Source organism: Macrosteles quadrilineatus, unplaced genomic scaffold (assembly GCF_028750875.1).
Source record: "Macrosteles quadrilineatus isolate MER2022 unplaced genomic scaffold, UCM_ALF_1.0 Scaffold_2__2_contigs__length_208266976, whole genome shotgun sequence".
NCBI lineage: Eukaryota > Metazoa > Arthropoda > Insecta > Hemiptera > Cicadellidae > Macrosteles > Macrosteles quadrilineatus.
Window position 1 is genome coordinate 161981004 of NW_026542595.1, and position 27258 is coordinate 162008261.

The 27258-nt window shown below is 34.2% G+C and overlaps 1 protein-coding gene and 1 long non-coding RNA gene across 2 annotated transcripts in view; both read left to right on the plus strand.

The window, feature by feature from the left end:
- LOC128986173 (uncharacterized) overlaps positions 1–27258 on the plus strand; it is a 403677-nt gene that overhangs the window by 344932 nt on the left and 31487 nt on the right. Inside the window, exons 10-14 of the mRNA XM_054406359.1 lie at positions 996–1176; positions 12334–12478; positions 14116–14255; positions 22335–22496; positions 23804–24048. Of these exons, the coding sequence (XP_054262334.1) occupies positions 996–1176; positions 12334–12478; positions 14116–14255; positions 22335–22496; positions 23804–24048 (873 nt within the window). The remainder of the gene's footprint in view (positions 1–995; positions 1177–12333; positions 12479–14115; positions 14256–22334; positions 22497–23803; positions 24049–27258) is intronic.
- On the plus strand, positions 17123–20091 carry LOC128986177 (uncharacterized). The gene is made up of 3 exons (XR_008490104.1): positions 17123–17342; positions 18994–19105; positions 19512–20091. It is a non-coding gene; the product is annotated as an uncharacterized LOC128986177 (long non-coding RNA).

Below are 27258 nucleotides of genomic sequence, written 5' to 3' on the forward strand. Positions count from 1 at the left end.
TTTCATTAGTTGTCGTTCGTATTTTAATTTAGTTATAAGCACTTCATATACAATAAGACAATTAAACGTTACGGTACTTAAATTATAAATAGTCAAAGGCAAGACAACGTCTGCCGGGTTCAGCTAGTATGTTATACAGGGTTGGGAAAATGTGTGGATCATTACCCCTAGTAAACTTTTTAATGGGTGACACCAGGAAAACTAAACTCTACATGCCTTCATAAAAAATAAAACTGCACTTTTTGGACGGTATCCCAATTTTTCCCGGGACCCCAAAATGGGGTATTTCGGGGGCAGCTCAACAATTTTAAATGTAAAACCCCATCGAGGGACACCTCGTTTTAAAAGCCTTTATTTAAGAAGAATATCAGCGAAAACTAGAGGTCTCTATCTCAACCCAGTACGACATGGGGGTCATTTTAAATTTTCATCAGCCTGAGAGAACCCACTTAAATGTAGGCATCAATATCCCATATTAACTTTTTAGCGGGTTATACCAGGAAAACTAAACTCCGCATACCTTCATAAGAAACAAAAATGCACTTTTGGTCGGTATCACAATTTTGACCGGGACCCCGAAATGGGGTATTTTGGGGGCAGCTCAACAATTTTAAAAGTAATGCCCCATCAAGTGACACCTCATTTTAAAGGCCTTTATTAAAGAAGAATATTAGCGAAAACTAGAGGTCTCTATCTCAACCCAGTGCGACATGGAGGTCATTTAAATTTTCATCAGCCTGAGAGAAACTTTTAATGAGGTTAAATTGTACGATGAATTTTCAGTTTTCCTGGTGTAACCCATTAACAAGATAACTAGGGGTATCCACACATTTTCCCAACCCTGTATAGTATTTCCAATATGTTTTTTTTTTTTTTTTATTCTTAAAAGATTGTAGTTTTTGCTGCTAAGATTATCTATCTGATCTCTGTGGACATTACTGTTAGTAGACCTAGCTACTCTGAAATACACTAATGACCAACAATGTTCGTTGCAGGATACTGGTGCGGGCCATCAGCTACACGGTGCATGGTCTGATTCCTGCCTCCTGTGTGTTCGCTGACCGCTACAACCGCGAGGAGGTGGTGCGCTCTCTCGGCAAGGAAGTCAACATCAACCCTCCTCTAGTGCTAGGACAGCTGCCCGACACTCCGGAGGAGCTCCTCAAGCTGGATCAGGTAAATTCTTATCATGTTGTGAAATGCTAAAATCATTGACCATCTCCTTCCATTCCTTTAGCTGACATAGCATGGTAGAAAAAAGTTTTTTTATTTCAAAGGTGGAGTTATTTCTTATCTCTTGTCATAGATTGCAGAAGGCCGGGATGAATTTTAAAATTAGGATACGTACTTTTTTTGCACGATTTATAACACATCTCCATCATCGGGTCATGTCCAACAATGATTTCACGTTCTCATAATTATATAATATAATTATAATTATATTTTGTTCATTTAGTAACTTTTTTCTTAGTTTATTACTTTCAGATATATGTGGTGATGTTATGTACCACAAAACATAATTTATATTTGCAAGGTTATTCACTATTGGTATATTTTTCATATTTAGTGATTCATCCTGATATAAATAATACAGTTACGATTTTTAACAGACTTTCATTACCTACATTTTCTGATAATAGTTTAATATAACTTTCTGACATTAAAAGACTTATAAAGCGTAAAAGTATTTTTTTCACCCACTACTGTACAGGTTTTTAATTCATCATAATTAATAACCTCCTAGCGTAAAAGGCAGTCAGTTAATTTCTGTACTCAAAATACTGCATACACAATATTGTTACATATTTATATTATCAATATACTCACAACAATCAACGACCAAAGCAATATTCTACCCTGATATTTGGTGTAAATATTCAAAGTACCAGCGAATGTCATGATCTGTATAATCTTGGAGCCAACAAGAACAGAATGTAGAGATTCCCAGATTACCATAAAGATGCAAGTTAGAATGAATATAACATGAGACAACCAATCGGAGAAATTTATGTCCTTTTGATCCTTCCTTTCTTCTGCCTTCAAAAACACCGACCTTCTTAGACTCTGTGTACATTAATTATCTCATATTGAATTTGTTCCGCGGGTGAATTTGAGCGACAGACTTTTTTAACTTTATGTTATTTCTCAGGTTAAGGATGCAAAGGTATACCCTTGGTGAAGATATCTAGGTTTGCTTTTCATTTAATTTAGCTAACGATATACATTTTCATAACGTGAACACATAGGTCCCATTTTAAATTATCAGTATGAGAAATACCCCCACCGCAGCAAACCTTCAGACTAAGCAAATTTCAATTTACATGATTAGATTTTCAATTAAATCTATTTAAAACATTAGGAATAAAAAGTACCAGACCATAGATGACTAAAACTAGAAGAAAAAGTCTTAAATATTGCTAAATATTATCCAATATTTTTTTCACATGTAGTATTTGAAAATATCCCCACCGCAGCAAACCTGCAGACTAAGCGAATTTCCATTTGCTTGATTGGTTTTGCACTAAAATATCTCCTTAAAAATATCACAAAATCATCCCCTATTTAAAAAAGCATAAGTTGAACAAGTACTTAGGTTTGCTGCAACAGGTTGGGTTTAAAAGGGTTTTTTAATACAGTATGTAGTTTAGTATGAAATAAATGAATTTTCCAAATTTGATAAAAATATGGTAATAAACATACAATCTACAACAGTTTACTTATTCTCCATATGAATAACATAGGGATTTTAAGTTTACAACATTTTGTTTTTTCTCCGTAACCATTAGGCGCATAATAATACTTCAATATACTAAATAATTTGTTTTTTGAGCTCTACAAAATGGTTTTGGAAAGAAATTGCAAATATTTATGTGTTTAGGGTCAAAAATGGGAAACCCTATTTTTACCCCATAAAACCCTCCATAAACCTCCATGGTCCGATCATGCTGGTTCGTGAACTCGTTCGAATAAATGTAGGTTTACACGTCTATACCAAATTTCATCAAATCGGATCATTTTTGCTTGAGTTGTCGTTTTTTTAATGAAATGAATTTTAAAATAAGGGTACTTAGTTTTTAATAATGCATTTGTATATATATGTATATATGAATATGAACGGACGGTGTTTTTGTTTCCCTTTAAGGACCTCAAAACGAAAAAGTAAATGGTCCCGGGTCAGGTCTTACCATGAGTACTACGTTAATAGCTTATTCTCTATATGGGTAATTCGCTAAAAGACCTCTTTATTTTTTGCTACCCCTTGCATATGAGAATAACTGCAAGAGCTGCATGATATAATATAATGTATGATCAAGAGAAAGAGTAACATTGTTTGTTCTTGTTCTGGCTTAGTGGTAACACAGTTACTTTTGAAACAAAACACCCCTTTATCTGAAAGGACAAGGAACACATGGTTTGTAGAACATCTCGAAATAATTTTATAAAGCTTACTATGAGAAGTACTGGACCTGCTATGTACCTTATTAAGCTATGTACCTTGCTACCATAGCTTTGAAGCCTAGTCTATCAGAGGATTTTCAAATGTTTTGTAATGTTGTATAATCTTTTGTTTAGAGTGAACTTAACTTAATTAATATCGTATCAGTAGATGTAATAGATTATTACCCAGAATATGCTAAAGATGAAACATACACTCTTAATATTTATTGCCTTACGGATTAGCTAAGAAGAATGTCAAGGTTATTTCAAACAGTTAATGAAGAGGGAGCTTTTGCGTTAACTATAATTCTAACATTTAATAAACTTCTAAAACTATTTTGATAGAATACAGAAATCAATTAGTATAATCTCCGCTAGTTTTATAACATATTAGTTAAGTCGAAAGTGTAAAATCTATATAAATAAAATTAGAGTTTTGTCTGTACATTGCTCAGAATTATATACTTTTAGGTTATTTTTACGTTTTATACATTAAAGAAGCAGAAACGAGTCTTATCTCAATTTCTGTCTGTCTGTCTGTCTGTCTGTCTGTCTGTCTGTCCCTTTGTCTGTAACACTCAAGATGGCATTTTACGCAATCTTCTCCGTGAAAACCAGAGTACATATCAAGATCCAAGTCATTTTAATGTATTCACTGGATTGGCGAGAGTGTCTTTAGTGATTTAAATATAGCCTCACTACTTTGTAAATAAAATTACGGACGTTCAAAAATGCAGTTTTGTGCGATTTTTGTCAAATTTTCGTTCAATTTTTATCACATAATCGTCTATGAAATAACGAACAGCTGTTCGGATCAAGATTATTTTTTCTAGCTGTCAATGACATGTTTACAAATGTTGTTTACAAATACCGCAACTATTTCGAATCACGTTTTGAAAGCAAATCCCAACCAAATGAGATTAAAAACGTTTTTCTTACATAACGGATTTAATTAATCGCAAGTGCAATAATATAGTCTAATAGTGTAACCGTAAATGAAATTAAATAACTAGACATCGTCCAAATCGGAACCAGAAATTCTTTGAGTATAAAATGTTTCTTGAGTTTTGACAACCAGAAAGAAGAAGACCTTGAATCAGTGTTGTATAGGGCTGTGACACTGAAATGATCGTCGCCAATAGCTTACAAAAAAGGTTTCCACTCATTGACGGCGCTTCAATGGCGGTTGTGTAAAGTGTAAAGTAAAAAATCACAACTGCAGTGGGTGATTGTAACAGAGGTTTAACAGAGGAAGTGCTAAACTCGCTTTTCCAATGTGTCACTTTCTGTTTCTACTCACCGTGTGATGCAATCGCTGGACCATACAGCCAATAGGCCCATAGCTCATGTCTTGGGTACGTAAGCCTACATATTTATTCATAACAACCTTTTTGACGACGATCCTTGATACCGGTACTTTTCCATAGAATACATGGCCTACCTACTTAAAAAATAAAATTACAAATGACCAAAACCCCAACATTGTGTGATTTTCGTCACATTTCCTTCTAATGTTAATAGATATACTAATCATTGTTTAGAGAATGCGTAATCTATTAAATAACAAAAAGTTATTTGTTACATTTGTTTGTTGTATTGTTACATGTAAAAAGTTGTTGGGTAAGGTTGCTTTTTTTTCAAACTGACACCGATAAGTTTACGCTATAACTTTTTACGAGAAAATCCAAAAGCAAGAGATCAATAACCTCGGGACTAGATATTAATGTATTTAATTGGTCCGATTTACTATAGTTCTTAGGTAGGTTCTTACGTAGGTACTGGTTCTTTTCCTTAGAACCGGTAGTAAATTTGATATCGTTGGTGTTGCACCTTATTTATTAGAGCCGTCCGTATTCAATTAAGTGATGTCTTAACTCTGTATAAGTTTTGCTTTTTCTGTCTGGATTCCAAATCTTAGCTTACCCGGTATGTTAATAAAATGATAACCTATTTGAGTAAAACATTTGTTGGGCAAACCATCATGAATTGTTTACGCTTTTATATTGTTTATGTATCAATAGTTCGTGGCCTTTGTTGGATTGTTGTATTGTGTTGTTTTGTTGTATGTTGGTAACGCATTAATGTCCTTATTTCTCAGTGTTTCACGGAATGGACAAGAGCACCTTTGATACTGAAAATGTCAACCGGAATAAAGTGTTAAATGGTGAGGTTGAGGTAGTACTTTAAATGCGTTTAAGTTAACCGATGTGGAAAGTAACTTTCAATTATAGGCTTACTTTAGGGCTACGCTTCATGGATCTATAAAAGATTTTTAGTTTAATCATTGGACATATGGACCAACACGATCCGGGTGACATTTAATTGCGAAGCATTTATTTTGGCTTGAACTGTCAGATACTGTATTTGCGAAGGTTTATAATATAATAGTTTTGCCAGCATATCTGCAAATATGCAAACTAATTGCTGTTCTTAATCTTAATATAAGAAGGTTTCAACTGACTACTATAAGATCCCCGTGCGTAGAACGGGCACACAGCTAGTAAACTCTAAAATGATAAAAAAAATATCGCAAATATAACGACTGCTGATCTAGTCGACTTCAGCACACACAAATGTCACCAACATGCCTCACATAAAAACAGGTTTGAGATTTTAGAATAGGACTTGAAGTCCACTTACAGCGTTTTAAGCCAACGATTATGCTTAAATCGTACAGATATTTACATGTAAGCTAACAACTTCATTTCTACTACTGCAACAGGTTTTACTGGTAACGGTTACATTGTAAGACGGAAATGTCGTCAAGATATGATTAAAATGTATGACGATATGTCTAATAATGGTTGACGATACCACTCGTTCTCCAGGTATCATTATAACCCTACTTCAGTTGCAACTGGGGTCGCATTTGTAAGCATGTAAGCGACGGATTGACTCCTTCCCATGTTAGTCCCGTAATCACGTTCTGCATTTGCATTTATAGAGCGGAGCCTCGAAGTAATCTACATGCAACTTAACGTTCAAACGTCACGTTTCGTTAACAAATTGTAAAAATAAATTACATTAATCACTTCAGTATCGCAATAGTTAATAGTTTGACTGGTGGATAAGCTTTCTGAGGTTAACCTACATTTTTATTTTGTTTTTATTTTGAAATTTGTTTCATCAGACTATAGTTAAACCGGATGTGTTCACATAGTTTGGGGTTCTAAAATATAACTTGTTGAATCAATCAATCAATTAGTTTTTTATCAGGTGGAGCCCAGGACATAAAATATCCTACTTTTTACTTTCTCCCCCTATACCATAGTATATGGAGAAAGTATTGTTTTATGTGTAAACTTCAATTGCAAATAATAATACCCCGCCGCAGCAAACCTGCAGACTAAGCGAATTTCCATTTGACTGATTGGATTTACACTGAAATGTCTACTTAAAAATATAACATTTATTCCCGATTTAAATAGAATTAGTTTAACAAGTACTTAGGTTTGCTGCATCAGGGAGGGTAAAACTGGTTTTTTTTTTGTAAAATGTTAATAGTTAGTAAGAAATAAAAACATTTTCCAAATTTGATCAAAATATGTTCATAAACAAGCAAACTACAACAGTTTACTCATTCTCCATAAGAATAACACGGGAATTTTAAATTTACAATTTTTTGGAATTTTCTCCGTAACCATTAGGCGCATAATAACGCTTCAATATACTAAATTATTTGTTTTTTGAAGCTCTACAAAATGGTTTGGAAATAAATTGCTAAATTTTATGTTTTTTGGGTCAAAAATGGGAAAACCCTATTTTTATCCCATAAAACCCCCGTAAACACCCGTTCCCATGGTCCGATCATGCTGGATCGCGAACTTGTTCGAATAAACGTAGGTTTACACGTTTGTACCAAATTTCATCAAAATCGGATCATTTTTGCTCGAGTTATCGTGCTGACGGACACATATATATATAAATATATAAATATATAAATATATAAATATATAAATATATATATATATATATGAATTTGAACGGATGGTGTTTTTGGCCTCTAGGGACCTCAAAACGAAAAAAAAAATCGGTCCCGCGTCCAGGTCTTACCATGAGTACTACGGTAATAGCTTATTCCCTATATGGGAAATTCGCTAAAACTGTGTCGATGGTAGCTATCGATAGTGTAATTTTTGCACTGATGCTGTTTGAGGTATTGTAATTTACTTTCCACTACTACAATCGTGACATACCAACTAGTTGAGTATATCGGTAACGGATGTTAGTTTACTATAGAAAAAGAAAATGCAAGAAAATGCAAGAAAATGCAAGATCCATTTTGGGATCTCACTTGCCCAATTAAACAACTTACAACATTTACTTTCTATGAATTAGTTAGCGTAAATAATAATGCAAAATAATAAAAAATATAGTTTTCCTACAGTCACCTAACAATGTACTTGTTCTCTCACTGATTTGAGAAAGCAAAGTGGCCAATTCGCTCATCAGTGAGACAATGTTAACATTGTCTCACTCTAATTACTTTGTCTCACTCCATATTTGCAACGTGAAGGCACGAAATAGTGAGCGCGTAACATGCAGGCAACGTCGTATGCGCGCGAAATACGTTGGCAGCACTGGCTGTAAATCAGCTGGTCAGCTGTTGTACTGTTGTATTTGTCACTTTACATTAAAATTTAATGTTATATTAAAAGTTCACTTCTGTGTAAAAATAGGTTATGTTTCTTTACCAATTTATTTGTTTTATGGTAGGCCCTAACTGTAGGAAAAGTATAATGTGCAACTCGAGTTCAAAGTACAATTGCCTCACTCGAGAAACCATTCCTCACTCGCCTACGGCTCGTGAGTAAGGATTTCTCTCGAGTGAGTCAATTGCTCACTTTTCTCACTAGTTGCACAAATAACTATTATTGCACGGGTCAAAATGTCTTTTAAGTTTACAATAGAGTCACTTTAGCCCTGCCTATAAAACATGGTACTCTGAACCATCAACGCAGCTAAAGAGAAATAGTTTATAATAATTATAATCAAAGGAATGCATAAGAAATAAGACTAAATATTTCTTTACTGTACGATTTGAATTTGTATGACACGACCATATTACCCAAGAATTACATAACGATGAATAGTTTTCATTTAAGTATATTATTCTCAAATTTGGATTACAAACTCTCGCTTCTGTCTGGGAAAGTTGCGTCACACAAACCTTACTGTTACTGTGGCTATTAAACCGCTTAAATACATACAAATACGCTAATGGACGCCTTTCTATTCTCTTCTCTCGCGCTATCACGCTCCCTTTCAATGGGTTTTAAATACAATTCAATTTTTAAATAATTCTAAAATGTTGTATATTTTTGTTTGATTCACTATGGTGTAGTCCTAAATGTTTTTTCGTTAACATTTCGAAAACGTTATGGAGTTTATTTTGTAAACCTTTTGAATGAGACAAACCAAAAATACCGCGTAAAACACATTGGTATGGTTACTTTGTAACCATACCAATGTGAATCATGGGTGTGAAAAATTTATAAAAGTTTAGAGAGAATAATCAACGATGAGTGTGTTTCTTTTTAAATTGTTGAAAGAAATGCATTATTCTCTCTAAACTTTTATAAATTTGTCTATGTTATGAAAATTTAGAATAAGGTAAATCTTGCCAACACAAAATAAAATTTTAATTTGCTTTAATTTTAAACATTTTAAAATTATTACAAAAATAAACCTATCCAGTGCATCAAAAACGTTTAAAATATGATAAATGCACAAAAAAAGTATACGTCGAAGGAAAATATTAGTCAAATCAAAAGAGTCAGTGGTAGTTTAGTATGTAGCGTAAGAAATGTCTCACAGGTTACAAACCTACACTGGCTGAAAGCCTGTACGTAGGCACAGTATTAAGGCATAGGCCAGTGACTTCCTTACTTTAGATCAATGATAAAAATAAAATTAAGTATACAAATCTTTATAAGTAGCAAGAACCTTTTCCCACCAACCAAAATTTTCTTGATTTTGTTTAACAAGTTTATGCAGAGTTTATTCATTGACAATACAACTGTAGGAGGGTTTAAGTCAACTTTATTAGTTTACCTCTTGTACGATAGTATTTAATATAAAACTATTACCTATTTTTAAAACATATTAACACTTGCAAGACGAACTAAAAGGGGTTAACTTGGAGCACATGTTATTTTACTCATTCAAAATACCACTTACTGATCAATAAAACTATACACAACAACCAGGCCAGATCTAAAACTCAAACTCATCACTTTGATTGTACGTAAAGGAGAATTGCATTTCGTTGGGCGCATAAATCTAAAACGTGCCCTTGTAAACAATTCTACGAGTCTTTGTTAAATGGGATTAGAGTCTTTGTTCTTAGCTTTGTCTCGCTTAAATTGCCCAGCACAATGCTCGGCCGGGTTTAAATACCGCGGTTAATGTTAAATTACTAGATTGCTGAAATTGTCGGAAACTGTAATCTTATAACCGGATAAAGGATAGAAATTAGTAGTTTAATTAGCTGCATTATATTCAAATTTTCCAACAAATGCGTGAGTATTAATTACTTACAATGCTCTGTTTAATACGTTACAATACAGCGTATGTACATCACCCTTACACGTAAGCCTACGTTACAATACAACGTACGTACGTCACACGTACACGTAGGCCTACGTTACGTGGTAATACAACGATCAATTATGAAGGTTAATCGGCTACATCAAATTATAGAAATACTCTATAAGACTCGCAGTAGTAAATACTACAATACATAATTTAAAAAAATTATATATCGCTGTGTGTAAAAATAAGTATTGTAGTTGGTTTTATAAAACGGGTTTAAGTATCTCTTGATACATTAAATTCGTTCATGAAAAAATTTGGAAATATTTTTAATATGGGTTGAAATGATTATAACAATAATTATTATATTGTTTGAATGTTATCGTGAGGCAGACGAAAATATAAATAAGCTATTAATTGTTTGTAGTAATTAGAACAATATTAGGGTTCACTGATAATTCCAATAAATGTTCACATTAAGCTTTCATGTTCGCCAGATAATCGGTACCACACTGTAAAGCTTTTTTCATAAATTCAGTATCCCATAGTATTGTCTTGCCACAAATTTTACTACGATATCTCAAAAAACCACATTGAGCTTTAAGGGTGGTATATTGTAAATATTCAATATGCAATTTATAGACAACTTTGGGTATAGTTACTCCTTCTTTCTTCTGTAACTTGAGTCATGTGTTTATTAATATTTTCTACTGCCTTGATCTATTTGGAATAAAAACCTGACCGGATACACTTATATACTGTAGGCCTACTAGAGAAACAGCAAACATGTTACGTGATTTAGCAAAAAAAAACTCGAAAAACGCTTTAGTTTTATCCTATATTGTACAACCAATTATGTTTCATTATTTTGTCATTTCGCTACTGGAGTGCCACAAAATATCCATTACATGTCTCAGACGCCATTTACATTTATAGAGCCCGGAGCTCTGTATAGCTCTGTACAATGTGCATTCGTCATAAAATGTATTTTACAGCTCTTCTACTGAGATGCTCTAGAACTCTTTAATCAAAAGCATCATCTGGATAAAAGTTTATCTATTATTGTATTTGTTTGCCCTTACTGCTGAAAACGTTGTTAAAAATTTAGAATATATTTTTTTCAATTTTTTTAATATTGAATGTTTAATTTTATTACACTACTAGCTGACCCGGCGAACTTCGTATCGCCTAAGTTATAGGTTTCCCCTAAGACAGACCGATGGAAAGAAAGTACCGTTACGTTTAATTTTCAAGATGATCTCGTTCGCATCGCTCAATCACGTCCTGGTTGAAGTTCGTTCGCTACGCTCACTCACCTTTAGGTTGGAGCTCGTTCGCTACGCTCACTCACCTTTAGGTTGGAGCTCGTTCGCTGCGCTCACTCACCTTTTGGTTGCAAATTAGCTGTTGTCATAAATGTTAAAGAAATAATAGTGCTGCACCCTGTTGGTAATCCTTGTAACTTTAATGCTATTGAACATCATAGAACAGAACCAACTTGTTTAATTGAAACAGCTGTTAAGATTCATTAATTCCATTTCTCATAAGGTTAACATGGGAAACTCCAGAGCCACTGACTGGGGCGGAGCCCTTTTAAGAATTTCGAAACGGGAAATAGTTTACGTCCGATTCGCATACCTACAGAATTTACACACCAAATTTCATAACGATCGGTGAAGTCGTTCCGGAGGAGTTTGCAGACAAACACTGTGACACGAGAATTTTATATATTAGATTATATAAAAACACGCGTTCACATTCCCAAACTTACACTCTACATTCCCTATAAAGCATACAATGACCACAAATACATCTTTGGTAGTCCTAGATGAAATGCTAGGAAATTACTTTTAACTATTAATACCAATTTGTTTGATCCAAATATATGAACATACAACCTTTAACAGCTTTTGGAGGAAATTTCGATGATGCCCTAACTGCTATTTATTTGAAAATACGGATTATTTGCTTTGGCTATATGAGTTTCAGACGGTTAGTTCGTAATAGACGAAAAATTGGAATGTATACTGCTACTCAAGTTTCCAGATGTATAGTATCCGTAATTATCCTGAGTTCAAAAGCAGCTAGGTGTAGTCATTTTGTTTGTTTTTTAATTTGTGTTCAACAAGTTAATACTGAGTGAATTCCTAGATCATTAAGAGACGTTGAGTTGGTACTTAAAAAATTTCTAGGTTCAATGATATGTGTGTCCATCCAATGTTAAATTTTCTAGAATTACTTATTAAATGAACTTATTATCGTTAACCCAGAGTAATTAGTGTAACTTTCGTAATAAAATGCATTTAGCTATAGTAAGGTTAAGTACAGTTTACATTTGCATCATTAAATATATGTTTGCAGGTGTTCATCAAGTCCGAGCTCAAGGTAGGCGTGTTGTATGTAAAGGAAGGGCAATACACCGAGGAAGAAATACTGGACAACAATGAGAATAGTTCACTTTTCAACGAGTTTTTGCAAATCCTAGGCGAGAGAGTGAGATTAAAAGGTAAGTCTACAGAACCTACATACCCTCCTTTGTTTGAAGTTCATTGTTGGTGATGGTGAGTTAATGTTGTTCAAAGGTTTATTCCGGACATTTTCCATCACGAATGTAAAAAACAATACACAACGTTTCGGGATCTGGAATCTGATCCCGTCTTCAGGTGAAAAAACTTAACTAACACATTACAACTAACAATACACAAACGCCCAACCTAAGTTGGAATACACTACAGAGGGTAGTAGTCAAAAAATATGCACTGTATAGCAGTCAAGTCATGATACAACATGCAATTAATAAAAAATCACAAAACACTATAATCTATAAAAGGTTTAACGTAAAAAAACTCACACAATGGAACACTTAAAGCACCGTACGCTATGACTCCACCAATGAGACTCACATATATTTAACACATATTTAATGTCAGTCTCATTGGTGGAGTCATAGCGTACGGTGCTTTTAGTGTTCCATTGTGTGAGTTTTTTACGTTAAACCTTTTATAGATTATAGTGTTTTGTGATTTGTTATTTGTTATTAATTGCATGTTGTATCATGACTTGACTGCTTTACAGTGAATATTTTTTGACTACTACCCTCTGTAGTGTATTCCAACTTAGGTTGGGCGTTTGTGTATTGTTAGTTGTAATGTGTTAGTTAAGTTTTTTCACCTGAAGACGGGATCAGATTCCAGATCCCGAAACGTTGTGTATTGTTTTTTACATTCGTGATGGAAAATGTCTGCAATAAACCTTTGAACAACACTACATACCCTTGTTTAACATTTATTTTGCTAGTGTGTTATAGTTAAAGTAATTCTGGTTTATTTAGTGAGATCAATTTTGTATTTTAAGGAAAGTATAAAATTGATTATATGTTGCTCAGATCTGAAAATAGTCATATGATTTCTAGTATGAAGCTAGTTGATGTTGAAAATTATAAAACATGATGTGATTGTGTACAGACCATGCTATGACTTAAAAGTATTTTACTTGCACAAAAAACTGTAAAATCCTCTAACAGCCATATTTCGCAGAACGAAAGCATGGTGAAAGATTAAAAAAAATTAACATTTTAACTAATTATGTTTATTACGATTTTCATCCTCCTTTGACAGTCTATTAATTTACTTTATCAATCGGAGGTTGTTTTAGAGCATCTCATAGCCTGGGATTTTTTATGTTCAATTTTGTACAGCAAATGCAAGTTTTAAAGCATTATTAAATACCTCTTATTGAATTCTAGAATTTCCTAGGCTTATGTTTTTAAAGCTGTCCAAGACATTTTAGTGTTGAAGGTTTAAATACTTAGAGGCTACCTAACAGTAAAACTCCTTAAGTTTCGTGTTTTGGTATTTTCTAAAAACCACTAGACTTTTTAAAATCAAGGATTAGACAAATAGAGGACACCTAAATGTTACAACTCTATAGGCACACTTTTAAGGGCTCTTCAAAGCCATTGGATGTTTCTGTGTTCAAAAATTAATCGAGTAAAGGTTAGCTAAATTCCACAACACTTTGGGTTTTTAGAGTGCTTTAAAACCATTTTTTGGATATTTTGGTTGAACTTCTTAGAATTTGGCATATGCTTTCAAGAGTTTCTCTGAAAAACTTCACATGTCTTCAATGTCTTCTTCATTCCAGGTTTCGACAAGTACAAGGGAGGTTTGGACACCGTGCATGACCTGACGGGTCTCTACTCAGTCTACACCAACTGGCGAGGAATAGAAATCATGTTCCACGTCTCCACACAGTTGCCTTACGAGAGCCACGATCCTCAAAAGGTAAGAAAAATGTGCCACCACCCATGAGCAAATTTATGGACCTTGGTTGAAAGTATCTTACATCTTGTATCTTAGATCTTGGCTACATTTAATCTCTGATACATCTCGGATTTAGTTATCACTATTATCATTATGATTTGAGATATGGGACACCCCAAGACTGATAAGATTCAATTGTTTGCTGGGGATCCATTATCGTGGAGGAATTGATTGGCAGACTACAGGCATTGATCAGATGCTTGAATTTGTAGGGTTTATCAATAAAACAACTTCTTGGTTGCCCAATAATTCAACTATTCGTATGAAGTGCTTTATGGCTTAGGCCCCCTGTAAGATAAGAGGGGATTCAATGGGTGTTAATCAAACAAAATATGGGGTTTTTTTATGATTAAAACCTTAAAATAGTTTTTCAACTGATTATTTAACTCTGACAAACCCCCAATTTTTATGAGTATTTCTAACTGTGCTAACAAAACATCAGATAGTATCAAGCAAAACTTGGTTTGTAGGGAAGCATTCAATTAAATTACTTTATGTAGACTTAAGACTAAATACACTGTAGACTTTGAAACTTAACCCAAGACAAATAACAGTCGACTTATCCTCATAACTGATCCTGGTACAAGAAACTAGAACGCCTATCAATAAGATCTAAATCCCTCATTAATCTTGTATAATGTCTATCGGATGATTCCAGGCACTAGCAAAGCCACATGATCCTTATTAGCTGATATTTGCTAAGCTCCTCATTCGATTCAACCTGATTCAGACTGTATGCATGCAATAATATTAATCTACCAATATTAGTGTAGTACATCCTGATAGCAAAATTAAAACAAACTATTAAATAACTAAAATACTTATATCACCTCTCGATTTTAATTCTACATTTGTTGAATTTAAATTTGGTACTCAAAATGTTTGAAACTTCCAGTAATTGTATGTTTATTCGCTATTATATTGTTTATTTACCTAGTAAAATATTTTTTCACCAAATTTTTTGAAGTTAGGTAATAGTTAATTGTTTGTTTGATTTCCATACCGTCTCTTGTAGAAGGCTTTTCCATTTGTTTTTATGGATAGTTAATTAACCTTTCGACATAAATAAAATTAAAAGAAATTCTTTTATTAAACTCTTCTTTTATGAGCATTTTCCCTTAAAAAAGTAGGTTTTGAGTCTCTTAGGGATTACAGATAAAAAACAAACAACTACCACAACAGCCAAATCTTTTTGTCTAAGGTACCCCACTTAATGTGTACATCCAATTCAAATCCACTTTCATTATTTACTATACCTACTCATCAGTAATCAAACATATTTCCAACCATCCATAGGGAGTCCTTCAAATCTGAATTACAATTTTACAAACAACCTGAAGATGAAAAGAGGGAGGAAAGTTTTAATAAACATTAGGAGGGCAGCTTTCTTTCGAGTAACAAAAGAACGTTGGCTTCATGGGAATGATCAATACTGTATACATCATTGTGCAGTCGGAACTATTGTTGGCTGAGTGAGAGCAGCCCCTAGTGAAAAAGATTTTCTGGTCCAGGTTCTGGCCAGTACTGTCACAGAACTGACCAGTTCTGCCACAGTACTGACAAGTACTGGCCAGGTTCTGGGCGAGACTGGCCAGGTTCTGGGCGATACTGGCCAGGTTCTGGACGATACTGGCCAGGTTCTGGGCGATACTGGCCAGGTTCTGGAATGATACTGGACAGGTTCTGGAGGGTACTGGGCTGATACTGGCCAGGTTCTGGAGGGTACTGGGCTGATACTGGCCAGGTTCTGGAGGGTACTGGGCTGATACTGGCCAGGTTCTGGCGAGTACTGGGCTGATACTGGCCAGGTTCTGGCGAGTACTGGGCTGATATTGAAGTTTGTATCTTTATTTTAATGGGTCTGGTTTTACTTGATAGTTTTAGTGACTTATGCCCAGTACATTTTTGTATTATATGGCAATAAAACTATATTCTGATTCTGATACTGGCCAGGTTTTTGCTGGTACTGGATGATACTGGCAGTGTTCTTGGCTGATAATGGCCTCTGGTCCAGAATTCATACTCAATTATATGTGTTTGTTGTTTTTTTACAAGTTATTCACTTTGGTAAATTGGAGATTACTGATAACGATTAATTTATACATAATAATGAGCAAATCTGTACAGAGCTACAGACCACAAGTGTTGTCCGATTGTGATGAAATTCAGCAAGTAATAAGTACCAAACCATGGGTTTTCAAAGTTTTAACTTTTTTGAAATTTTGTTTTTTAATGGTGATTTTTCCATAAAAACCCATGAAATAATAGCAAAATCTTGTTTAAAAAAATTTGCCAAAAATTTTTTATAAATAACAAGTATGTTAGAGCCCTTTAAATTCTGAAAAAAATTTTACAACGCCTATTACTGTAAAATTACGGTTTAAAAGCTACTGTAACTTAGCCTATATGTTATTTTATATATAATAGAGGAAACTGTGTTTTTTTAACCTATATTGATCAAAATTAGTATATTTTGGTCTTTATAATTTAAATTTAAATGGTGCAATCTCTCAGTGTTGTGAAAATTAGGGTTTATATTTTTTGCAACTTTTGTGATTTTTTCCTGTAAAATATTAAAGTTACTACAGTACTACCACATACCCATACATAGGACAAGTATGTGTCCTAGAATAATTATCTCTACAACCAAAATAAAAGATTGATTAAAATAACTACTGTATTGTTTTGAAAAATTGAGCAAGATTAAAATTTAAAAGAATTTTCGCGCCAGACTGAGAGCTAATGACAGGGTCCAGTGCAGTCCGTGGCAGAGGAGGGGAGGGGACTGATTTTTCTGTTCCAACTCCAACTGTCAAAAGATCGGCGTCGCCATCTTTGCTTGGCTTTTGTAGTTGTTTGCCTAACCTCTTGACTTTGCAAAAGTATAACTTAGTCCTTTCAATTTAAAATTAAAATGTAATAGTGTATAATCGTATCCATATTATATTAGTAGCCTAAGATTTTTGTTGTTAGGTAGTTTACCTTCAGTTTTTTAGTTTTCTTTCACCAAAGAATATCGTTATTGAAGAGGCTGTCTCCCAAACCAAGGTAAGGAATTCAAAATAACATTAGGCCTACTTTAGTTAATAAGTTTTAATGTGAGTTACACATCAAAAATTAGGTTCGATAAAAATTCTGCAACATCTAGTCTTTCTTTAAACTGATTAAAGTTAGGTTAAGTTATAAACCGCTAGTTAAGTTAAGTTACTTATAGAAAACTAACCTAAATGAGTTAGCCAGGCTTTGGCTTACAGTTATAAGTTTTTAGACTACCTAACAAATTTGCATTGGATTTAATCTTAGTACATTTGTTAGTAGGACTATAGCCTTGATGGGGCTTTCTTTGAAAGTTTGGTTTTTACTTGAACGGAGTCCTAACGTTTTACTGCATATCCTAATGCGATATCACTTTTTAACCTTACTTAGGTGAATCATTGGCCACAGTTTCAAATCTGCAACTTTTAATAACCTATATAGGAATATACCTAACTTAGCCTACTACAATCATTTTCTTAAACCTATGCAGTCAGCCTTAGTCAAAGCCTAGATTAAAAGTTAGGTTACAAGTTAAATATCTTAAATTCAATTGTTAGGCCCTACACCTAAATAATTCTTACACCCTTAAAGGATAGTTGATTTCATAAAATAAATTCCTTAGGCATAAGTTAAAAATATGCTACCGGTACAACTGCTAGGTAGGGTAGGATGAAAATAAAATCGAGCCAAGCGCAGTAAATTAAACTTAGGCTAGGGAGCATTAGCTAACCAAAAATAACTTCCAACAAACCGAAAATGTACTCCTATCTAACGTATTTGTTTGACCAATTTCTAGAATAGGCCTAACTTAATTTGTTATTTACTGTCACACTATGGATGAGGCCTATTTTATGTTATAATTAAGTTATTGGTAACATTTCTCGACTGATAACTTACCAATAATTTATTCATACGGTATTGATAGTGACAGCCAGTTTGTTCTAATTTACCTGAACTTTGCGACATTTTACATATCCTAGGTTAAGTTAAGTAGGCTATAAGTAAATATAAGTTAAGTTCTAGCTAACCAATTTGTGTCAAAATCTGTTATGTTTCTTAAGCGGTATGGATTTTTCTAGGCCTGTTTACTTCTTAACTGAAAGTAAGTTAGGCTAGAACAAATTTTATGTTGTTAATAAATGTATGTAGCCTACATAGCTTGGTTATTGTATCCATACTTTTGAAATTTGTGATAATTGAATGGGAATCGGCTGCGGCACATTTTATGTGCGTGGGTTATGCTTGTCGAAGCACCTTATTGCACCATGCCGAGTTTTGTGAACTGTACCCTATTTAAGCATGAGTAGATCTGGGAAAACTTTATTATGGTTGATTTTTAGGCCCTTTTACAGCATTGAGAAATATATTAAGCTGATTTTGATTCAATCAAATTTATTTATTCCCAACGGCAAATCACCGTTACATGAGATTGCAAAAAAATAAAGTTAAAAAAGTGTGCATGAAGTTCTTGTCAAAGGTTTAATTTCTTTTTGTCTGTCTTCCCCATTTAAAGTTTTGAATCTAGAAACTCGCTGATGGAACCTTTTCAAGCTGAAACCTTTTTCAAAGTTTTGGTGGTTTTGAGATTAGATTTTGACACGTTACTAGTGCTACATAGCCTACTTACTATTAATAATAGCAAACTTCTTGTTATTTCTTACAGAAGCTGTTTTTCAACCAGTTTCCAGAGGCCAAAGAAAAAGAAACATCGAGACGGTGATAAAAGATTGGCTAAGACCGTCATGAAATTGAATTGTTAGCAAGTAGGAAGGAAGGTAATTTGATACCTAATGATTGATTAATAGATGATGTCAGTCACCATCAAAGCAAAATGTAAAAACTTAGCCTAATGTTTCATTTGCCTTACAGAGTTGATGCTTGATTTATTTGCACATAGCCTATCTCTCTAAGATATCAAAACTAGCCTAATAGGTAGGCCTATAGACAAACAAATTAAAACCAAAACTTTTTTTATTGGAAACTGCAACATTTTCTCAACCAAAGCAAAATGATATGTTTAAGGAGTTAATGGCAAAAAAGGGCTCAGTAAATTGAAAGAAGCCAGGTGTTCTGATTCTGCTTTAGAATAAGAAATCTGTTCATGAGTCATCTCTTAAAAATTTACATCCAACACCAGTTAAATATATTCAATGTTAATAATATAATGTTACTTTTTTTCAGGAGAGAAACGACTGAGGAGGGAGAAACGACTGAGGAGGACGAAGACTGCATCCCATAAATGGCTCATGGACTCAATCTTTAGATAATCTTTATGTCTTTAAAATTCATTATTATTTATAAGTGCAAAGATCTAATGTAATATTTTTAAATACATACATGTTGGAGTATAATGCTGAATATTGATTAAGGCCTACACATTTGCTAATGAGGTAATTTTTCAAATACCTATGGATAAACATTAACAAAATTAAATATTTTGTAATGGATGATCAATTTAACAGCAGTATTACCTTGCTGACTAAAATAGAAGAAAATTCACAAATAATAATTCTTTTACCAACAAAGGAGCTAGTAGACCTAATAATCCTGTGTTAAATTGTGCATTGTCTTTTGATTTTGTCACTAAGGTAGGCCTAAGATTTATAGGCCTGCATAAAAAAAACGATAAAATGCTGGCATAAAGCCATCTTTACAAACAGTTTCAATAGAAATTAGTTAATTTAACAATCAATATTGTTATATTTTAAAAAGTTAATTAACCTCAATTAAAAATTGTGTATCAATCCGTAAAATTGTCTGATATTAGGTATGATTGAGATTCATGTTAATATTAGACATGTAATATTAGATACATTCATGGTAATATTAGATATGTATTTGGTTATTTTCATTTTGTTTGACGGTTTGAATAGCACGGAAATAACAAAAAAGTTTTTTTTTATTAGGTATAACAGTGTCTATTGTAATTGAGTACCTAATCTTACATAAACTGCAGAATTATAGGGTCCTCAACCATTTCAGTAAGAAGTAATCATGCTCATCAATAACCATGGTTTAGGCCTATATAAAATTAATGAGTCTTGCCATTCATTTCAGTAAGTAGAAAAGAGTGGAAATTGTGATAAGATAATGGCAGTATTTGTCTGATTGGAAAGTGTAAGTCAAGAGTGTGACCCTTTACAATCATTTTCTACAAAAGAGTTATATAAAGCCTGTGTCACACTAAATGGAAATAACAAACAATCGTCATGTACCAATAATGTAAAAATATCAGCATACAAATTTAATTTTTTGGAAAACCCGTCGATAAATTCCTTTCCCTCATGTAAAAAGGTAAATATTTTTAGCGAGTTATTCACGTAAAATACAAAAAACTATGGATACAAAAACGTTACTGTATTTTAATTTGAGATAATGTGAAAGACGTGATAAAATACTAACACAATTATGTTTTTTCACATCGTTCTCATGTAAAAGTGGGTCGTCTTCGCAAGCACAAACAACCAATACATTCTGGAACAGTAGGCCTACTGGCCAGGTTCTGAACCAGTACTGGCCAGGTTCTGAACCAGTACTGGCCAGGTTCTGGAACAGTACTGGCCAGGTTCTGAACCAGTACTGGCCAGGTTCTGGACCAGTACTGGCCAGGTTCTGGAACAGTTACTGACCAGGTTCTGGGCCAGTACTGGCCAGGTTCTGGAACAGTACTGGCCAGGTTCTGGAACAGTTACTGGCCAGTACTGGCCAGGTTCTGGAACAGTACTGACCAGGTTCTGAACCAGTACTGGCCAGGTTCTGGAACAGTACTGGCCAGGTTCTGGAACAGTACTGGCCAGGTTCTGGAACAGTACTGGCCAGGTTCTGGAACAGTACTGGCCAGGTTCTGGAACAGTACTGGCCAGGTTCTGGAACAGTACTGGCCAGGTTCTGGAACAGTACTGGCCAGGTTCTGGAACAGTACTGGCCAGGTTCTGGTTCTGGCCCAGGTTCCTGCCAATTCTGGAACCTGGGCCAGAACCTGGCCAGTAACTGGATTTTTTTCACTAGGGGCTTTTGTATATCGGAATGCTCTTTGTTTTACCTTTAATTGCTCCTTTGTCAGCTTCAATTTGTTGAGAAAGGAAATAATGGTCTTATTCCTTGGAGCGCCTTTTAATGGCCTCTTCGTCATTTCGATAATGTATTTTTACTTGACATTTCCACTTCCAGGTACCAATTTATTTTGTTATTATTCAATATTCTCTCAGTAAGTGGATTAGAGCAATTTATTTTAAGGGTTTATTCGGGTGTGTGTTTTATTATTATTATTATACATTTATTTATTCACTAATGTGTTGTTTGTTTGCTTGAATTTTATCCTCATAAACAATTTGATACTTTTCATTAAGGAGGAGTTCACCTTTTTTGGATTAAAACTGAAAATGCTATCTTTCTTTCAAATATACAGTTAAGGTAATGATTAAAAAGAGTACTACGAACATCAATGTTTTTCTAGCTCGAAAGATTGAATATTCAAAATTGTGAGTTATCTGGTAAGAAGTGTTGAAAGTATTTTTGATACCAGTTGAGGAGACATGGCTCGTAAAGTGTGTGTTTTATTCATTATTTCATTTACCAAATATAAAGGGAATCCGTTAAACAAAGTTTCTATTACCTTACATATATTGGTTAGAACTGCAAACCTATGTTTAATTTGTTTAATAATATTTTCAAAAGCTTTGTAGGGATTAGGTTTTTTATAAAGGTTCACATTATGTGTGATATTTTACTTCAAACTAAGATGCCCTCCAAAACCACTATCATATAAGTCAAAATAAGAAGAATAAGTTAGCTATCAAATTAAGTGCCAAATATTACGCTAAGCCTATACATACAGCCTTTATTGAGAAAATGCCCCCACACTGTCATAGATAAAATTATCAAACTTGTGATTTTTATTAAAACTACTGTCTCAATAGCTCCAAGTTTACAAAAGACACTTTTACTATGTAATTCACCTTCAATTTTTATGGATAGTTTCTTGTAACATGGCTCTGTTTGCAGCTTCAAAGGAAGCGACACATCGGCAACGACATTGTATGTGTCGTGTTCCTAGAAGCGGACAATACGTCGTTCTCACCCGCCTGTATCAAGTCTCACTTCCTTCACACATTCATACTCGTAAGGACCAGCCCAAGGATCAAACGGAAACCCACCAGATATGAGGTGAACAACATACCATCTACTACTCTTGAAACCTTACCATCCAATGTAAAAGTGCATCCTCCAATAGTCTCTTTATCTGTAGAAACAAAAAATACCCCGATGTATTGCATAGTAAACAGCTAGATAGCTGAATAAAAATAAAGGACTGATCAAAAGATAATAAATTCAATCCTGAGAAAACTTAAATAGTTTTGATTATTTTAAACTTGACTCAGCTGTTCTTGATTATTGGACTATTAATGAATCAACATGGCTAAAAAACCAGCTGATCTTAGGCAGTAATAAAACTGCAATCTAAGTCATCCTTCACTCATATTCGCTGTAGTAGTATATTTTGTTACTAGTCCTAAAAATAGGTGATTACCAAACGAGTGTGGTTGTTCCCGTGTGATACGAAGGTGACTAAGGGATTACCTTACGAGTCCGGTAAACACATTTTGGAAGAGTGAAATACGATATTTTACCCAACCCGCCATGTTAAACCTCCCTACTCCAAGCGTGATGTATACAACTTCTTTACTTCTCGAGTGATGTAAAGTTGAAAAAACTCACTCGGTGAGGTAATGAAACCCATTTAAATAACATTGAGTGCTTAACTTAAAAATATACCTCTATGGAGCCAACGACGTTCAACGCTAGAAATCAGCTGTGCGCTTGAATTTTATTTTTATGTTTTGAAGAATTTTCCTAACCCAGCTTTTGTTTGTAAATGAACGTTACTGTTAGAAGATAAGTGAAATGAATAATGAAAAATATTGTTCGTAACCTCCTGTATATTGTCGGGTTAGGTAAAATCTTGTACGTTACACGTTACGCAAGAGCGTGTTTACATAATTTAGGTAAATTATGCAACGAGCTGCAACATTCACCTGCCTGATGTAAAAACGCTCTTACTACACTTGTGAGGTAAAAATAGCTATTAAGCCATTCTACTTTAAGATAACTTAACAATTAAAAATCTGTACAGACCATGGATTAAAGAACTAACAATCACTACTCATAAGAGAGGTTATGTTTTTTTATAACCACTCATTGCCAAATATAATCAGCTGGTTGATGTCCGGTAAAACCTCATTACAGTACTTTTAGTATATAATGAAATCCCATTTGATAAAGCTAGCAACAAACAGCTGTTTTCTGGACTAAATCCTTGCGTGGGAGGTTCGTTAAAACAGTGTAGTGTGGCGTAAAACCACCTTAATTAAAATAGAGTTGTATAGATCCAAGCAAACTGATACAGGTCTATATAACTTACATTTTTGGGAGGATTTTTATTTTTATTTTAAAGCCACGCTAACTGATCCCAGGTGTCGGTGGTGACTCGGGACGAGGTCGGGGCCTACAAGCCCTACCTGTGGGAACAGTCGGTGTTTGACAAGGGTCCAATGTTCCGGGAATGGCTGCTCACCAAGATAGTGAACGGAGAGCGAGCGAGCTACTCAGCACCCAAGTTTGCCAGGATGCAGGAGCGAACCAGGTCACAAATGCTGGAGGACATTGTAGCCAACCTTGCCAACCACGCAGAGACTGGGCAGATACCAAAACCTTACAGGTAACTTTGTTGTCTATTAGATCAGTACAGATCATGTATCGTAGCTGAGTGATTATAGTCCTCGCCTAACTAAAGGTTGCCGGATCAAACCTGAGAAGTCAGATACTTTTAGTGGTTTAAAGGCCTGCAGACACCGGAGCGGTGACAGCAGTCTACAGTAATTTTTCGTCGTCATTTTGAGTGTGCAGTCAACAAGTGCAGTGTGTTGTTAGTTATAAATATTTAATCATAAATATACTACTTACTTTGTGACAGTAGTAGTTAATATGTTTATAACATATGGTAATTGTTCTACATATGTTTTTGTGTTATTGTTTTTATATTTTGATTGAGTTTTTGTTAAATTAGAAATAAACAACCTTTCTTAAGTTCAGTACAATTATTTAATAATTAATCTAATGACATGGTGCCGAAACCCACACGGAATAGAAATAAGAGGTATGACTTTAAGGAAGATGATGATATCCATACAAACCATACAGAAGACAAAGATAATAATGTAAAACCACCAAAATGTCTTGTGGTTTCAAGTACTCAGATGGCTCCTTCTTGGAAGAAATGGAAGCAACAGTGGAACTGGTACTACACAGCTTCTGGCCTTGATAGGAAATCAAATGCAGTACAGGTAGCATCATTTATGTCTAGTTTAGGCCCAGATGTTATAGATATATATAACAGTTTTGGTTTCATGGATGATGAAGATATTGAATTAGATGAAGTTGTTCAACGATTTGATAAATTTTTTGTTGGTGAATCTAATGAAGTATTTGAGAGATTTTTGTTCAACAAAATTACACAAGAAACCCATAAGTGTTTTGAAGATTTTTTTACAAAATTGGTTAACCAAGCTAATTCTTGTAATTTTGAGCAACTAAAAAACAGTTTGATAAGAGATAGAATAGTTATTGGCATATCAGATTCTAGCTTAAGGGAAAAGCTACTTTCTACTGATAAGCTTACCCTAGATTATGCAATTAGTAAGTGTAGGGCACATGAACAAGCTAAGAAACAACTAGCAGAAATATCCTCTGACAGCCCTACTAGTCCCCAGTTAATGTCGTTAAAAGGGACGATTCCTTTTCTAGGCCTTTGTTACAAAATTCAGTCTTTGACTGTAAACGTTGTGGTTTACAACACTCTAGAGGCCAATGTCCAGCTTTTAATCGAACTTGCAATCAATGCTTGACTAAAGGTCATTTTGCTAAGATGTGTAAAACTCAAAAGAATCTCCCTAGTAAGAGTAAAAATACTGATGTTTTAGAGGTTGTAGAGAATGAAGATTCTGATTATCCGTTGCATGTTGATTGCATCTCTAACCCAGTCAAGAATCAAGATTGGACAGAATTATTAGAATTGCCAAATAACAAAACTGTGCAGTTTAAATTAGATACTGGGGCTCAGTGCAATGTTATTTCCCATGATTTGGCACTAGCTTGTAATCTGAACATTGTACCTTCTGCAACTAAATGCCTTGTTTCTTTTAACAACCAAAAAACGCCAGTTTTGGGTGAAGCCATTTGTCCAGTTGTAACCAAAAAGTCTCATAAAGACACTTGTTTGTAATAGTTCCAAATGGGCATCAATCAATATTAGGAAGAGTATCATGTGAAACCCTAGGGTTAGTAAAACGGATTGCTGGTATAATTGATCAGTCTATAAGTGGATTATATGATGGAATAGGGTGTTTAAAGTCATTTGAGTATGATATTGATCTTGTGGAAAATCCTAGTTTCAAAATACACCCACCCAGGCGAATACCCCATCCAATACGTGACGCAGTGAAAGCAGAACTAGACCAAATGGTAAAAGACAAGATTATTACTCCGGTAAGTGAGCCTACTCCTTGTGTGTCTCCTATGGTCATAGTCCAACAAAGAGACAAAATACGTCTATGCATTGACCCAACTGATCTTAACTTCTTCATCACCGTAACACACCAAGAGGTAACCTAGTTTCCCCAGTTCAGCGGCTGATGAGTATCAAGAATCAAGAATCAAGAATTTTATTGTCGTTAAGCACATGGCAATAGACAAAGTCAAATACAGTATTATAAGACATCAAAAATGTGCAATATGGACAAATATAAAATAATAAATCAAAACAGACATATAGATATAGACACTGAAAAAACAGCTACAAGTACAAAATCACTATCTAATTAAGTTAAAATCTTAATGTACTAATATCACAGGCCAAAAATTCGTTAACAGAATAAAAAACATTTTCTTTTAACCACTTTGACAGAGTTATTTTGAATCTGCTTAGGTTCACAGTCCAGGCTTCTTTTGGCAGCTTGTTAAAAAGCTTGACTTTCATAAACAAATGGCTTTTTTTAGATTTTTCTAGTTTTATAGATATGCAATCAAGTAAATAGTTCCGTCTAGTATTATATTTGTGAAATTCACTTCTAAAACTATAGCTATTTAAGTTTTCCTTAACACTAACTAAGCTAAAATATACATACAAACACGGAAGAGTCATTATTGGAAACTCTTTAAAATGTGGAACACATGACTCTCCGTCAGGAATGTTTGCCATTATCCTAATTGCTTTTTTTTGCCATATAAATGCTTTTTCAGAATCTGAGCTATTACCCCAAAGTGTTATTCCATACATTAAATGGGAATTAAAAAAAGCATAGTAAGCTGTAACTAACATTGAGGAACTAACACAATTTTTTAATTTTCTAAGTAAACAAGTAACTCTAGATAGTTTTCTACACAGCTGATTTATTTGATATTTCCAGTCAAGTCTGCTATCTAGGTATAATAGCTGGGTACCGAGCTTTGCTGGGAGAAAATCATAGGTATACTCTGAGAGCAGCCTTTACTCTGAGATAATGAGTAGGAGGACAAAGACTCCTCTTCCATCTACGACCAACCACCTTATTCCGATGGTCATAAAGAATGTTTCAAAACAGCTAGAAAAAATTAAAAGGCGAGAGAAGCTATACGGTGATATGAGGAAGACAGAGCCTGATCAGTTTAAACTCGATGAACCAGTGCTTTTCAGATTCAAACCAAAGTGTTGGCTGAGAGCAAAGATTGTTCAAGTTGGTCCTGAACCACGATCGTACAAAATCCAGACTGGTGATGGACGAGAATACCGAAGAAACTCATGGTTCCTAGAAGAGACAAGTCATTCAGAATCTCCCATGATGTGAATAAAGGTCAATCGTCCAGGTCAGAACAACATAGCAATGACTCAGCT